The sequence below is a fragment of the Pan troglodytes genome, chromosome 10 (assembly GCF_028858775.2).
Source record: "Pan troglodytes isolate AG18354 chromosome 10, NHGRI_mPanTro3-v2.0_pri, whole genome shotgun sequence".
NCBI lineage: Eukaryota > Metazoa > Chordata > Mammalia > Primates > Hominidae > Pan > Pan troglodytes.
In genome coordinates, this window is record NC_072408.2 from 74,074,165 (window position 1) to 74,091,892 (window position 17,728).

Sequence of the window (17,728 nt, forward strand, 5' to 3'; positions counted from 1 at the left end):
TTGGCTTTAAATTTATATTAATTAATAACATAAATGGGTCTAAAACTACATATCAGAGATCTATTGCTTTTGTTCTTTAATACTGAATGAAAAACCACATATAAATAGTAGCCTTTAGAAAACATTTAAACATAAATGCATGCTACTATGAGAGATGCTCAACTTTGTTCGAATGATTTAGGGGTTACTGTTTGTGCCAAGTGTTTGACTTACAAACCTTGTTAAACTGTATCATAGCACTTAACATCCAATGAGACATTTATAACTCAAATTAATTATTCAGTTCCATAACAAATACATAAAACCAGTAATCCAGCATAGCATAATCCATATAGAAATTTTATACAAGTCTTCTTTTAAATAATCTGGTTAGAATTTCAACTGACAAGAACAAAAGTTAATTATAGGCACTGACAAAACTTAAAAAATAATTTGCATTTAGCTGCTGTAAAAACAAATAGCACAAACAAACACAAAAACTCTTTCCATTAGCTACTGCTAAATTTTTGGCAAGAGACGTGAAAGTAAAACATACTATCTCTAATTCACTAAAAAATGTAAAGGACACTTCTCCAGACGGAAGTGAGCCACACACTCTGCGTCCTCGCCTCACTAGGAAACTACTGAAGTTCCTGGGGAAGCACAGTAGCATTTCATAAGAACAAAATGGATGGGGAAGAGAAAACCTATGGTGGCTGTGAAGGCCCTGATGCCAGGTATGTGAAATTGATATCATCTGATGGCCATGAATTTACTGTAAAAAGAGAACATGCATTAACATCAGACATGATAAAAGCCATGTTGAGTGGCCCAGCTCAGTTTGCTGAGAATGAAACCAATGAGGTCAATTTTAGAGAGATACCTTCACATGTGCTATCAAAAGTACGCATGTGTTTTTTTTTTTCTTTAGATGGAGTCTCGCTCTGTCGCCCAGGCTGGAGTGCAGCGGCGTGATCTCGGCTCACTGCAAGCTCCCGGGTTCACGCCATTCTCCTGCCTCAGCCTCCCAAGTAGCTGGGACTACAGGCGCCCGCCCCCACGCCTGGCTAATTTTTTTTTGTATTTTTAGTAGAGACGGGATTTCACCGTGTTAGCCAGGATGGTCTCGACCTCCTGACCTCGTGATCCACCCGCCAAGGCCTCCCAAAGTGCTGGGATTACAGGTGTGAGCCACCGCGCCTGGCTGTATGCATGTATTTTACATACAAAGTTCGCTACACTAACAGCTCCACTGAGTTCCTGAATTCCCAACTGCACCTGAAATAGCACTAGAACTGCTGATGGCTGCCAACTTCCTAGATTGTTAAATAAAAGAAATTATAATAAACTGTTAAAAAAACAAAAATGTAAAGGTCAATGGATAAGAGAAGGCAGACATGCACTGCATGTGGGATATTTTTCAAATGGTAACGGGAAGCACTCTGATTCATTCAAATGCCCTAACACATAAATTCCCTGACAATCCATTTAGCATATTTTGAGAGCCCACCTCAATTTACAAATAAATTGACAAATATATTACTTGGAATATGTAATACCACTATAAGTATTAGAAACTTATCTGGTTTGGGGATTCAGATTTTTTATTTTTTCCTGATAAAATTCAATACTTTTTTCTCTCAAATTACTTGTGTTTCAAATGTGGTATATATGTGTTTTATCCCTAAAGGAGATAAAACACATCTCTAATTTATGAGCTAGAACTCATAAATTAGAACTGCTTATAGAAACAACTACAAATCTACTTCTCATCTTACCTGAAGCGCATCTGGGATACTGTAAATCATCTTACAACATCCTTTCCTGAGACTGCCTTCTTCATTCTCATGTAAAGGGTTATTGAGTCCTGCCAAAGTTACAGCAGAAATCTCACTCAAATCTGGGATATTTTTTACAACTACATTGTCCCTGTCTCAGTTCAGACCTTACATCATTTTTCAAATCAATTTTTTAAAAATTATTATTATCCTTTTTGAGACAGGGTCTCACTCTGTTGCCCAGGCTGGAGTGCAGTGGCGCAATCACAGCTAACTGCAGCCTTGAACTCCCAGGCTCAGGTGATCTTCCCACCTCAGTCACCAAAGTAGCTGGGACTACAAGTGCACGCCACCATGCCTGATTAACTTTTTGTATATTTTTTGTAGATACGGGGTTTTGCTATGTTGCCCAGGCTAGAGTCGAACTTCTAGGCTAAAGCCATCCGTCTGCCTTGGCCTCACAAAGTGCTGGGGATTATAGGCATGAGCCTGTACATAATTTCCTGACTCTTCACATAATTTTTGACTATCATAACCACCTTCTAGTTTGGTTGGCTACTAGCCACTTGTTCATGCTCAACACTCCTATCAGATGTATCTTCCTAAAAAAAAAAAAAAAAAAAATCTATTTTATCATTGATGCCCCAGCTCTTTAAATCACCTTACAATTTCTCCCAAATATAAAACAAACTCAACTTCTCTCTTTTTTTTGAGAAGGAGTCTCACTCTGTCGCCCAGGCTGGAGTGCAGTGGTGCGATCTGGGCTCACTGCAAGCTCCGCCTCCCGGGTTCACGCCATTCTCCTGCCTCAGTCTCCGAGTAGCTGGGACTACAGGTGCCCGCCACCACACCCGGCTAATTTTTTGTATTTTTAGTAGAGACAGGGTTTCACCATGTTAGCCAGGATGGTCTCAATCTCCTGACCTCATGATCCGCCTGCCTCAGCCTCCTAAAGTGCTGGGATTACAGGCATGAGCCAACACACCGGCCCAAACTCAACTTCTTATAGTGTGACATTAAAAACCCTTCAGGTTCTCACTTACTTATCTTCTAGCCTTGATTGCCAATCTCCTTTACTTAACCACACCCTAATCCCTTTGACATCTCTATTCTTCATATTTCTTTTCCTTTCTTTGGGTCTTTGAACATTCAATCTCCCCTTCCTGGAATGCCTCTTTCCACCTGGGGAACTCTTAATTTCACTCATCTGTTAATACCCAGCTCATTTTACTCTCTCTGTAAAGTCTTCCTTAATCCCTGATATCAGAGCTTTGATAGTATTTCAGTGACTGTGTTTTTTATATGTCAATATAATTATAGTATGCATGTTCATATTCCCTTTGACACTGACAGTTCCTAAGAGCCGACACCTCGTATTAACCCTACTGCATCCCAGCACCTAATGCAGTATCCAGAACACAGTGGACACTTTATAAACATTAATGTAATTTGAAATGTGAAGACTAAAATCCCAAATCTAATTATATAATTCCAATAAACTTACAAAAACTGTATTTTTTCTAATAATACTGGAAATCAATGTCACTAAACTTTACATGTTAAAAACTTAAATGGTGGTGGTAGTAGAGCTGGAGTGAAAAGAGGCAGGCAAAACTTCATCAAGATTCAACAATGGAAAATGTTATTAAGAAAACAATTATCTTACGTGTTCTTCACTCTTCAGTTGCTTTACGCCAGATTCTATAACCTTAATGTTGGGAAAGCGTTTTCCTAACATGGTACTTGATTGTTCTTCAACATCAAATTCTTCCAATATTTTAGAAATCTGTATAGATCAAAGAGATTAAAAATGTATATTTTTAAAGTATTTTCTTTCAAGAACCTTAAATAATAAAAATACTTTGCTTTTATACACTATTTTGTGTTTATAAAACAAACAAATTAGCCAACTGCACTATATAGAGTGGAAAGAGGACCAGACTCAGCATTTAGAGACTTAAATATTTGCTTGGCCGCTCCTGGGCAAGTCAGGTGTCACAAGCCATAGTTTCCTGGCTAATAAAATGAGAGCTGACCTGTAAAATGAGGGGTAACACCACTTACATTTCTACAGTTTAGCCAAATAGCTTATTTATTTCCCTATCCTTCAAGCTTTCTCTATTTACTAGCAGACCTTATGGTCATCTAGTCTTTGCACTCTTCTTTCCTGTTCTATAAAACCATCAGTATTCTAGACTCACTTTCCTTTCTGTCCAGCTAAAGTTCAATTGTGAATCAATTCACCTTTTCCCTAAATCCTTTACTTCCTTGCTCTCTTATCCTAAACTGTTAACCTGAAAACCCTCAACCCTATAAACTATCTGCTTGCTCTAGTCCTAAGCCCAGTTTGCTGCAGAAAGACCACACAGCCTTACAGATTGATATTCAACCTCAGCTGCTCTTTAAAAACTGCATGGAAATCTTACTGCATGGCCCTGACAGTTCTCAAACCTTTTGGTCTCGTGACCCCTTTACAGTCTTACAAATTATGTAAGAACCTACTTCTAGGGTTATTTAAGGATCATAGAATAGATCTGAAACCTTTAGAAGGCTACTTGATGCATGGTAAGCACTTAATAAATGTGAATTATTAGCAGTAATCTTTTTTCTCCTTTAAAAATTATACAAGTCATGAATCATGCTCTTTGTAACACTAAACAAACAATACATAATAGAGAGTAAATGTTAAAGTCTCTATCACTCTTCAAATCTCATCCTTAATCCCTCAGGATAAGCACTAGTGACTTTTTGGTGTTATGTTCTATACTTTTAATCTCCTTATCTTATGTGCCTAGCACATTGGTTAATATATAATATAGGTACTCAATAAATCATAAAGATAATGCCATTTCCTACTGCTGTACACAGAATAGCTGATATTTGTATATTTGTTATTGGCACATTTAAGTTCACAACCCTGTGAAGTAAGCAAGGGAAGTATTAACCTAATACTACAGGTGAAGCAGCTTACAGAGATCTTCCAAGGCTACCTGACCAGTAAACAAGAGGCCTAGAAACCAAGCTTTTTCCTTCTGTTGTATATAACTTACAAAACTGGCAAAAACTGAATTCAAGTCTCACAACTCTTGGATTATTATACTGAATTAGGTCTTCTGGAAAGATACTTATGAGACCCAGCTATACATCTTTCTCTTATGTATACAGTCTTAGCTTGTCATTAAATATGTACTTTTACCTTTTAAAGATTAATAGCTATAATTTTTCCTCTATTTCTCCCTAACTCCATAACTCTTTGGCTATACCTAAGTACTAAGATATCATATGTATCTCTATTTAGGTTATAAAGGGACAACATGGTATATGCCACTAAACTACCCTTGGTCTTACGGATTTACAACATGAGAAAATTATATTCCATTATCAGGATATTACCAGAGACATCGTATTAAATGAAGGGCTATGGTAGTAGTCTTCATTGAAGGGTGGGAAGAAAGATCAGAATGTACGTTTTTCGACATTTTAGAAATTTTATTTTGCATAGGCTTTATAACATTTATAATTGTAGTTCTGTAGCTCATACACATAACTTATTAGTATACATATATTGGGATGTCAGGGCAAAACTTTTTAACTGTTGAGCTACAGGAAAAAAAAAGTTTGGAGATGACTTTTCTATGATACTATTACCCAACTGTTCTTAGACTCCTACTATAATGTGAATATAAATTAATGGAATACAAAGTATTCTGAGACACTAATTATCTGTAAGTATAAACTTGGCTTGGAAGCACTTTTCTGATGTGTAAACACACACACACACCCCTACTCATATTGATAATAAATATCATGTATATTTGTACCCATTTTAGATTTGCAGAGCATCTTTCCTGAAAAAATTTTTTATTGGAAACTTTCTCAAAAGTAATTCTAAGTGGAAGGAAAATGGAGAAAAAGAATAGAAGATTAAAAATTTAGTATCATTCTGGGAGCTTTTGGTATTCTATCTGAATAATTCTCAACTCGAGCTTTTTTAAAATAACTGTCAAAAGAATATTTGTAATTTTAAACAACTAAAACACTCCAGAATACATGGAGGTATTGTCATCAAGATGGCTAAGTAGGAGATATCAGCCTTCATTCCCCCATGAAAAAAAACAAATATAGACAAATCTTCACAAGCCAAAATAGCCCAAAGAGGGCTCAACAGCCCATTAAACAATCTGCAGCAACACAGTGGAGCATGAAAATGGAGAATAACCACATAAAAGAATCAATAATGACCCTGGCATACCTGAGAAACCAGGAGATAGCTAGGAGCAAAGAAAGGCAGAGGCTATCAGTATCAGCCACATGGTGGGGACCACTGTGGTAAATGGTGGCCTGCACTGCGGAGGAAACTAGCATCCCTTGCTACTGTGAGGGGACCAACAACCATTCCTGCCAGGGAACCCTAGAGTGGGAGACATGGCGGCATATCTTGTCTCCACAAAGAAGTGGCCAATGTCAAGATGCTTTGGCAAAGGAGTCACTTTGTCGTCAACCCTGTGAGTGTTCCAACCCCAGGGCCATGGTCACTCTGAGAATGCCTACACCTCAGACCCAGGTTCTACGGCCCGTACTGGGCCCACCTACATCTCAGACACCAGAGCCATCACCATAGTAAGCTAGTTTGCACTTTGGGGCCTGCAACCAAGCCTCACTGCACATGTCTGCAATCCAGGCACTGGCTCAGCTGCCACTGAAAGCTAGGCCCTGCCCTGACACTGAAGCTGCTGTAACTCTGAGCACACATGTGTTCCCATTCTTGGTTTCCCTGGCTGCCTCACAAGCATCCTCACCTCATATTCTATTACCAATATAGCAGTACGGGTACCTGCACCCTAGGCACCAATATCATTGAAGTCCCAGATCCCAGAACTTTAATTCCTCCGTGTATGCCTGTGTTTTGGGCCTCAGCTCTATCTGCTCCATAGGCACCACTTATCAGACACCAGCGCTGCTGCCACTGAACCCAGAAGGCAGACTCAGTGCCAACAGGGATCTCCTAAGCCACAACTTCCTTTGTGGGAGAAGAAAAGATTGGGAGGCTCTTAGCAGCCATTGACATTGAAAACCCCAACAACCCTCACTACCACTGCAGACATCCAGAGTTGGATGCTGAGGATCCCTGCAATCTTCAACAACAATTAACTCAGCTGACGGAGCTGCACAGACTACAAAGTGGGCACCCTCACTGGTGCCAGAACTGCTACATCGCATCTAGCAAGCAGCCCTCCCCATAGGGGAAGGTCTTTCCACAGCAAAACTAGCCCATACTTCTGAAAACAGCAAGTGTGTCATCAAATGTGCAAACATCAACATAAGGCAGTAAGAAACATGATAAACCAAGAAGATATGCCACCAAAAGAACACAAATGTCAGAACTGCCTGACAAAGAATTCAAAATAATTGTTTAAAGAAGCTGAAGGAACTTCAAGAAGTTACAAACAATTCAATTAAATCAGAAAAACAATAAGCAACCAAACAAAAAATTTAAAAAGTTATTTAAAAACTAAAGCAGAAATTCTGACGATGAAAGATGCAATGAATGAAACAAAAAAAAAATGCAACAGACTATGTCAACAAGAGAACTGATCACACAGAAGAAAACATCTGTGAATCTGAAGACAGATTATTTGAAAATATACAGTCAGAAGGGAAGAAGAAGAAAAAAGAATGAAAAAGAACGTAGAAGTAGGGAATTAAAGGATGGCATCAAATAAGCAAATCTTTGAATTATAGGAGTTATAGAAGGAGACAAGAAAGACAAAGGAGTAGAACATGTATTTAAAGAAATAACAACAGAAAACTTTCCAGGCTGGGCGCGGTGGCTCACACCTGTAATCCCAGCAATTTGGGAGGCCGAGGTGGATGGATCACAAGGTCAGGAGTTCCAGACCAGCCTGGCCAATATGGTGAAACCCCGTCTCTACTAAAAAATACAAAAAATTAGCTGGGCATGGTTGCGGGCGCCTGTAGTCCTAGCTACTTGGGAGGCTGAGGCAGGAGAATGGCGTGAACCTAGGAGGCGGAGCTTGCAGTGAGCCAAGATCGTGCCACTGCACTCCAGTCTGGGCAACAGGGTGAGACTCCATCTCAAAAAAAAGCAATCAATTCACCATAATCAAGTGGGATTTATTCAGGGATGCAAAGATGGCTTAAAATATGCAAATCGGTAAATATGATGTACCACATTAACAGAACAAAGGACAAAAATCATGACCATCTCTACAGATATAGAAAAAATATTCAACAAAATTAAACGTCTTTTCATAATAAAAACCCAACAATTAGGTATGGAAGGAATGTACCACAACAAAAAAATGGTCATATACAAGCCTATAGCTAATAATATATTGAATGGAGAAAAGCTGAAAGCTTTTCCAAGATCAAGAACAACACAAGGATGCCCACTCTCACAACTTCTATTCAACACAGTACTAAAGTCCTAGCTAGAGCAATTAAATTAGGTGACAGAAAGAAATAAAAGGCATCCAAATTGGAAAGATTTTAAATAGCTTGACTTAGCCATTCCACAGTGTATACATATATCAAAACATCATGTTGTATAGCATATAACTGTACTTGTCAATTTTTAAGAAAGAAAAAAATACACAATTACCCTAACTGCTATGCAAGTTATTGCGATTTTTTCAAATTAATATTAAGAAGTTATACAAAGGTTCTTACCTGCTTGAAATTTGTAACTGCTTTAATAACAGGAGAAGCTGTTACCAAGAGAATATCTTCTGATGGAAAGTGAGTAGCCAACTTATTTTTAAAAAGAGAGAAAAAAAAATTAGGACAAATTACCTTAAGTACTGGTATATATGGTTTGGGGTTGAGGATAATGCAATTTTGATAAAGTAATTAATCTAGAAAATTAAAAACCCACTGTTCCTCATCTAAAGGTCTCCATTATCCTTGGTCTTGATGGGGCAATGGTGAATAATGTTAAATTCTGATACTGAGAAAATAATATTTACAGTAAACACTAACAAAGAACTCCTGAACAAAACTGATATAAAGAAATATCCTTTATTTACTTCAACTATTTTGTATACCAATTTAGTTATAATGCAGAGGATGAGAATAAACTATCTTCCTAATTACCAGTTAAACTAACTTCTATTTATCTTAAAATAATATTTCATTTGTCTTCAATGGGATGAAATTAAAGCAAACCCTCAATATTAAACACTTAGAATATTGGTCTAACTTTCCCCAGGTGCTCTGGCACTCCTATTCTGCCTCTTCCAGTAGTACATATTGTGGGATGATAAAGCCATTTTAATAATAGCTTCAACAAAATTTAGAGGTATGACTTGTTAATGTTTCATTATTTTCCTTTAGCTATAACCTCTGTCTTCTTCACTCTGTACTTGAAAGCATTTTCTTATCTCAAAGTCTGGTTCCTCGACACTGCCACCCTCAATAATCTGGCTTCTATTCCTATTCCATCACTAAAACAGCATGTTTGAGGGATCTATGAATCCTTAAAATCCAAGGGATTATTTATTTTCTTTCTTTTTTTTTTTATGGAGATGGGATCTTGCCATGTTGCCCAGTCTGGCTTCAAACTCCTGGCCTCATGCAATCCTCCCACTTTGGCCTCCCAAAGTTCTAAGATTACAAGTGCGAGCTATCGTGCCCAACACCCGTGTGATTCTTCTTAGTCTCATTTTATTTGAACTTTCTATATTTGACAATATTATTACTCTCTCCATCTTTCTTTCCTCTGTATATTCTGTAATTTATATCTCTGCTGTTTCCATTGCTAAATGAGGTCCTCAAAACTTCTTTATACTACTGAAATCGCCTTCGAATTGGCTCTCCAGTTTCACGTATAAACCAGCTGCCTCTGCCACAAATACATTGTAACTAATCATCTTTCAAGCCTTTTCATATGATCAAGTTACTCCACTGCTCAAAAACATTTGACTACTTGTAAATTCTTGTTAAGTTCTTAGCATGATAAGACTCCTTATGATCTATGCTTTAAGCTTTACTGCTCCCTGATGATCCATGCTTTTCCACTGGAGATGACATTCTTTTCTCGAATACTTGGTGAACTTTCACTCATTCTTTCATAATGAGATTTTAAAAATACCTCCTTTGATTAAAAAAAAATTCCTCTTCCCTAATTCAGTCCCTACCTACTCCACAGGCACCCCTAAGATAACCGTTGATATCTCTTGCATAGACATACAATATTGTAATACTGTCTCTTCCAGCAGGCTGTGAGTCCCTAGCATGGTATACCATGCTGTTCATAGTTGAACACTCAGCCCTTAATACGGTGCCTGCATCATATATGTTTACTTAGTGAATAAACGGAAAATACGCATCCAACGATGAAAACACTTGAGTTTCTTCCACTATTTCTTATGACTTCAGTGATTGCTCATGTTTACTTTGTATCAACAAAATAATGTAGAACTTTTTGGAATACACACATGTATCTGAATATATATGCTCTGGCTATTCAGTATAATCAAGAAAGCAAGCCCTACATGCATTTAATCCCTCGCTGATTGTTTTACAAAACTTTACTAGAAATAAAGTTTCTTCTATCTTGGGAGTTCGAAGTATAGAAAACTTACGTATGGGATTCTTTATTAATTAGTTAAGATGCACTAAAGACTTGGCAACTATCTGGAAACTAAACTCAATCACCTACGATAATTAACAAAGGGGGCTGAGGGCCGGGTGCTGTGGCTCAGGCCTGTAATGCCAGCACTTCGGTAGGCGGAAGCGGGCAGACTGCTTGAGCCCAGGAGTTCGAGACCAGCCTGGCCAACATGGTGAAAGCCCGTCTGTACTAAAAATACAAACATTAGCGGGGCGTGGTGGCTGGCGCCTGTAATCCCAGCTACAGGCTGACGCAACAGAAGAATCGCTTGAACCCGGGAGGCAAAGCTTGCATTAAGCCAAGATCGCACCACTGCCCTCCAGTCTGGGCGACAGAGTGAGACTCCGTCTCAAAGAAAAAGAAAAAAAAAGAAAAAAAAAAAAGAAAGGGGGCTGAATTTTTTGTCTAAATACAAAGTCCTCATGTCTGCTCTGACATTACAAGGATCTGAGCACGGATCAGCCAGCTTTGGTTTCTCGGCTATAATTTGCCTCCCACTCCTCCCTGCGCTTAAGAGAAAGCTAGTGAGGTCATCTGAGGACCACCAAGCAGTTTCTAAAATCTGGGAGCAATAAGTGCGGAAAAGGGCGCAGCAAAAAAGGAACCCGGAAGAAGAAAAAGGGAGGGGGTGGGAGGAAGGCCTCCAGTGCTATCCCCTTTGGGGTCGGGGAAAGAGGCGGAACCGCCTGAGCACCGCCCTACCTGCTCCGCACAAGTGACGCCCGCGATGCCGCCGCCGACCACCACGAACTTCCCTGCCGTCGGGGGAGGGCGCGCTGCCTCCATGCTGCCGGACTCCCAGTGGTTTACTGAATATCGCGGCGGAGCAGCGGCACTCTGGACTCCAGGAGAGGAAGCAGCCGCGAGGCGGTCACTTCCGGTGCCTTATCCAGAGAATCCGACCTACGGGTGCTCGGGAGCTCACACTACTCATCTCGAGTACCTGCTGCCGGCTGCGTTTCGGAAGCAACGAATTGTCTCCTGGTGTTCAGAGCTTTGCGTTACTATTACTACACCTGAATGTAGTTATTCCATGAAAATTTGACAAAGAGAAGACCAAAAAATTAAAAATAAAAAAGTAAAGAAGATGGGTTACCCAAAGAAGTTTGATAAATTACATATCTAAAGATAGACCAGTGTTCTCACGGGACAAAACATTCATATAATAAATGAATTGGTGTGAAGTTCTCATTATTTGTTTCTGCGAGAAATTAGAGGCACAGATCTTATGCTTTTATTAGTAGAAGGAGCCTTCGGGAACATCCTGACCCCACTCCTGTCATTTTTGTAGATGAAGAAACTTGAGTCTTCTGAAAACCACTTGATTGCCACCGTTCACCTAACAATCCAAGATTTTTGTTTGTGGAAGCACAAAAATTCTCCATGACAAGGCAAAACAATACTACTGAATTGTTCTCTAAAAAATCATCCTTTTCATTTACAACTTTGACCTCAGCTAAAGTTTCCAGGAAGAATGTACAGTTGCTTTCCATTTTGTCAAAACAAATGAACATTTCTTAAATTTCCAGTCAATAGCAGCATGTGTGAGGGTTGAATGAAATATTCCCAGTCTCGGTTTTACTGTGAATTTTTTTCGTGGTCAATTGTTTTTAAGAAATTGCTAAATCATTTTTAACTCTTTTTACTATATTATTCACTATTCATATTATTTTACTATTTACTATTACCATTGCTGTCTCATATAACTTTCCCTAGGAGTTGTTTTGTAATGGTAAGGTATTATCTCTCAAATGATTCACTCTAAAACTGGTAATTACCCGAGTCCCTTTAATTCTTTAAACACTGAGAATAACCATTATATATTAACAGGAAAGCCTACCACGTATCTAATTACGGGTATTTACTGATACCTTTAAAAATCATTGTTCTTTGATTTACCAAGTTAAATGGTAAGCGGTTTAATAAACGTGTCTAATTCCTGTTACTAGTATAGCAACCAAACAAAGCATTCATTTCTAGGAGGAGGAAATACATTCCTTACGCTCATTTAGATCTAATCTTGCTTCAACTTATTTTCACATTATCTCATTCACACTGTGTTCCATTCAGGCCACACTACACTTCCAGATCCCAGGATATGCCATTTTCTTTCTGAGCGTTTGCACACATCTTTTTCCCAACTACTTTTCCCTGGCTAACTCATCAGCCTTTGGTTTCATCAAGCCATTGCTTCCCCTTTAAGATACTTTATCTAACATCCTCAAGACAGCTAGGTGTCCTCTCTGTGTGTTCCTATAGCACTTTGTCATCCTCTAAATTTAGACTTATCCCACTTTATTGTAAATTCTTACTGCCTGACCCCACCACCACCATAAACTGCTTACATAATCTCAGGGATTATTTTTGTCTCCCTTTGTATCTCCAATGTTTAGTAGGTAGTATGTATTCAACAAAAATGTGCTGAACGAAATAGGAAGTTGGTGGAGCATGAAACTCCCCTGAAGTCCTTCTAAAGATTTTTAGATTCATTGTCCAGGGTCAGGATCCTCTTGTATATTGTGACAGGGGTTTCCTCTTTATGGAAGTTGGAAGGAAGAATAGAGTGGAATTTAAGCTCCCAGGGGAAATGGAAGGAGATCATCGTCTATGGGAGGGGAAGCAAAGTAGTAGGAGGCTCCTCAGATGTAAAGGGGTAATGACTCCACACTCTCCTTTTTTCTTCCCCTTGTGAAGGCTGGCTTTTTTGTCAAGTTGATGTAGGGATAAGACCTAGCTGCCTGCCACACTGGCATGAATATCCAACTTTTAGAAATGTCTAAGGGTTAAAGAACTTTCAGTGCATCTCACCTTAATGTTGATTAAATTAGATACATATACTGGATGTAAGGTGGGTTAAAAGTAAGATGTAGCTAACTTGAAACATGTTATCCACAGGGAGGGCATCAATAGGTACAGGTTAGGAGAAAGGGCAACTGCAAAGAAAACTGGGCACCTAGAAATAAGGGAGGCCCAATGCCAGGAAGCAGCAGAGAAGCAGAAAAGACAGAACTTCAGCTCCCCTTTAGCTCTGGTCAGCAAGCTTAGGAGTGACCTGGTGACTGTTTCTGAGAAGTCAAAGAAATACCAGTGTGTTGCTAAATATTATGGTGTATGTTTATGGGTGGAAAAGAATAGCAGGACTGGAGTTGGCAAAGAAAGGTTCAGAGAAGAAGTGGAATTTATATTGAACATCAAAGGCCCATAGCATTTGGATAGGTTCAGAAGAAGATGTGGCAAGTCATGTGGGAAATATCCCAAGAACCAAAGGCTTAGCAGCAGGAATGAGCATGGGAAATACAGGAGATGGTAAAAGGAAAGAAAGAAAAGTGGTTGGGGAGTTCAAGATTCATGTGGAAAAACTGAAGGAGATAAAGCTATCTTCTTCTATTTCTCTCCATAATGTTGTGACATCCGATTCCCATACCCACCTAATCTCTTGAAGGCCATCCCCAACTTTCAAACTACCATCAAAATCTAGTCTTCCATTCTTCTTCAAGTTGATATCAGAAATGTCTAGAATAGGAGTACTGAGGTTAATTTTCAACTGCAAAAATTGGGAATGAATAATGACATTTCATAGTTAGTGATTAACAGCTTTTGAGTCAGATGACCTAGGTTCAAATGTGGCACCAGCATTTCTTTGTTGTGTGACCATTCAGTGAGTTATTTACCTCATCTGAGCCCTAGCTTCCTCATTGGCAAGACGGGTATAAGATCTACTTTGTAGAGTTGTTTTGATGCATGTGTGAGGCAACATATTTAAACTTCCTAGCATAGTGTGTGCCTCTTAGTAGGATTAATGGTTAAGTTGCCTGCCTGTGCCCTGTTGAATAGACTATGTTTCTCTGTCTAAAGGATTTTATCTATGATCATAACCTTAACAAGCCTATTATGCTTTTAACTCCCAAATGTCTATCTCTCATGCCATCTACCCTAAATCTTCAAGCCTGAAATTTCTGAAACATCTTGGATATCTTCTCATTTTTATCTTGGTTTTTGCCAATTCACTATGAGTACAGCCTGGATTCATCTTGCACTCGAAACCTCTTTTTCGTTTTGTTAGTTCATATAACTGATTTACTGAACAAGCTGGACTTTATAGGGAAGAAATTAAAGCAAACATTTTTATTTCTCAACACTTTTCCTGTGAATGTATTTTTCTCCTCTAAATTCTTATTAATTTAGCTTATCTGATCATTCTCAGGTAATAGAAAGTCTGGTACTACCTATTATCAAAACTCCAGACACGCATCCAATTAAAGCCTCACCTAACTACGGGCAACGCAAATTGATTTCTTGTTGCTTTTTTGCTCCAGCTCTTCTAACCAAGAGCTGATGTTTTCAGGGGCTTTAAGATTGGAGGGTGGGTAAGGAGTAAGGAGAGGAAAGAGCCTCACTGTTGTTCCTGTATGAGCATATATATGCAAACCTACCCCCAAAGGCTGAGAGAGCTGAGAGGCCAAAGAAAAACTGACAAATCCAGTTTCTCAGAAAAAGGTATTTTATTAAATACCTTTAATATAGGGTATTTAGGGACTTACACACAGAAATGATGATTCTGTTACAGTGGATCCCCACACCTGCCCTCCAGAAATTATGTAAGCTTTTAGGATAAAAGATGTACAGCTGATCATGTCTCAGACTTTCTTGCAAAACTCATGAACACTGGGGAGTCTAGATAAGAATCTTAATGAGAGAATTATCTAAGTTACATGCTTTGTTTCTTTTGAAGGCTTATCTATGCTATGAGCATTGTTTAAGGACCTTGCTGCAGAACACCTTAGTATGCAGGAATCCAACATCAGTCATCATGGCCGTGGCGTCATTCTTGCCATACCGCAGGCTGTCTTCCTGTATCTATGAATCAGTGGTGTGGTACAACTGTGAATCTGTGAGAGCTGATTGTTAAAATTCTAGGATTTGTGTGAGCTGATTGTTAACACAGCTATTGTTAAACACTAACTTGTATAAACATAATCAAATAAGTTATATTAAGACAAAGGTAATAAATATTCAAAACTTCTTATTTCCTAACTCTTTTGCTATTATCTCTACTCTTGAGGTTATTTACATCTATTGTATCTACAGGTAAAAATATAATGGTGGGCTACTATACATTTCTTCCTACTGCCTCATTCAGCGATGTCATGTTGATCTTGAAATTGGCCGTAATAGGAGTATTTACACCATGGAAAATGGCAGATTATACAAATCAGAGTTTGATTTATTTTATTGTTGATTTTTTAGACTTAAAAAGGTGGTGGACAATAGCAAAGACATGGGATCAACCCAAATGCCCATCAATGATAGACTGGATAAAGACAATGTGGTACATATACACCATGGAATACTATGCAGCCATAAAAAGGAATCAAATTATGCCCTTTACACTGACATGGATGGAGCTGGAGGCCATTATCCTTAGCAAACTAACACAGGAACAGAAAACCAAATACCGTTATGTTCTCACTTATAAGTGGGAGCTAAATGATGAGAACAGCATGGACACATAGAGGGAAACATCACACACTGGGCCTGTCTGAGGGTGGAGGTAGGAGGAGGGAGAGGATCAGGAAAAGTAATTAATGGATACTGGGCTTAATACCTGGGTGATGAAATAATCAGTACAACAAACCCCCATGACACATGTTTACCTATGTAACAAACCTTCACATCCTGTACATGTACCCCTGAACTTAAAAGTTAAAGAAACACAAAATAGATGGAGACTCATTTTAAAAAAGTGATGGAGAGAATGTTAATAATGAAATTAAAAGAGTGTCATGTCTGTTGTGGTAGATTGTAGTACACTGTGAATAGCACAAAAAAACTGAAGAAATTCTTTTTTCAGAGAGCTGCTATTCAATTTAGCAAAGAACTCACTAATATCAGACAAACAAGTGAAATTGCAACCTATTGTTCCTTTGTTTCACTTCCATCTTACTAGTTAATGTAAATAGAAAAGTCAAGCAACATTCAAACTACACTCATCAATTGCTGTTATAGTTTGGGTAATACAAGCAAAAATCAATGAAAGGATTCTGTAGAATCAGTTGACTATATGGAATTTACAATAAAGAGTATTGCATATTATTATTTGTAAAATATTTGCTATACACCTTTCAATAAAATTTATAATAAACCTAAGTATATATATACACACACACACACACACATATATTTATACATGCAGTTTTTTCAGACAGCCAGTTGTTCAACATTTGCTGGCACAAACATTAGTTACAATCTAACATCGCTGTTTTCATGGTGTGGCTGATTCCAAATGTTGATTCTCTGCTGGGGTGCTTTTATGGGTACATCAGAATCTCCACATCACTGGGGATCTCTCACCTGCAGGTTCTGGGCCTTTCCTTCTCCAGATTCAGTCCCTTTTAAGATGAAACAGGGTCCACAATGGGTTTCTGGGAAACTCACTCATCCTTTGTCCCCACTAGACTCTGAAAGTGCACATCAAGCCAACAGAACATCTCTCTTCTCTTCTGCTGTCCGAATGTCTACCTAGTCACACCTCTGTGTCTTCAGTGGAATGAAGTATCAGTTTCTGCATCATTTGGACTCCAGGGGCTACCTGTAAAGGTCTCTAAATGGTTCCCTTAACGTCCTCCTCACTTGTGCTGCGGACAGGGGATTGGTGGTGGTGGGGTGAAACACTTTCCCTTCCTCTTCCCCATATGCTTCGTGAACATATTGGAGCAGGGAGTGAATGTGATGCACTAATGCCGGCAGAACCAATTTTATAGTCTTTTAGCATGTGTTGCCTATGTGGTCTAGTACCTTGCGTTGAAGGCATTGGGCAACTTGACGCCTATTATACTGTTCTTAAGCTTTTGGAGCTGAATTAACCAGAAAAATCACATTTAACCCCATGATATACCATGTTTGTTTTATAAATATTAAACTTATACCATTTAGAAAACTGAATGCATTTCTTACATGATATTCCCTCAACTTCAAAGTGTAGTTTCTCAAGTCTTACCAATTCTGAAGTGTTTCCCAGTTCCTTCATTTCAGTTTTGACTGTTACTGCGCTATTTTTGGTCTTCTTTGCCCACTTAGACTATTAAAATGAGTTCCTGATTGGTCTTTGTTCCTCCATTCACTGTCTTTAAACTTATCCTCCATGCTGCCGTAAGAGTTATCTTATAAAAGGGAGATGTGGTTCCTCTGCCTTTCTACCACTTCTGCTTCTGGAACATTCCCAGTTCCCTGAATGCATCAAAAATTCTTGTCTCAGGCAGGGGTTGGTTGCTCATGCCTGTAATCCCGGGACTTTGAGAGGCTGAGGTGGACAGATCGCCTGAGCCCAGAAGTTCAAGAC

The 17,728-nt window shown here is 38.8% G+C and overlaps 1 protein-coding gene and 1 pseudogene across 1 annotated transcript in view; one reads left to right on the forward strand and one right to left on the reverse strand.

Annotated features, from left to right (window-relative positions):
* Positions 1-11,300, reverse strand: part of PYROXD1 (pyridine nucleotide-disulphide oxidoreductase domain 1) — a 33,616-nt gene extending 22,316 nt beyond the window's left edge. The window contains exons 1-3 of the mRNA XM_520786.9: positions 11,092-11,300; positions 8,448-8,528; positions 3,424-3,543 (exon numbers count right to left, since the gene is read on the reverse strand). Coding sequence (XP_520786.3) covers positions 3,424-3,543; positions 8,448-8,528; positions 11,092-11,175 — 285 coding nt within the window. The 5' untranslated portion in view covers positions 11,176-11,300. The remainder of the gene's footprint in view (positions 1-3,423; positions 3,544-8,447; positions 8,529-11,091) is intronic.
* Positions 633-1,307, forward strand: LOC100611382 (elongin-C-like; annotated as a pseudogene).
* Positions 11,301-17,728: the final 6,428 nt, after the last annotated feature.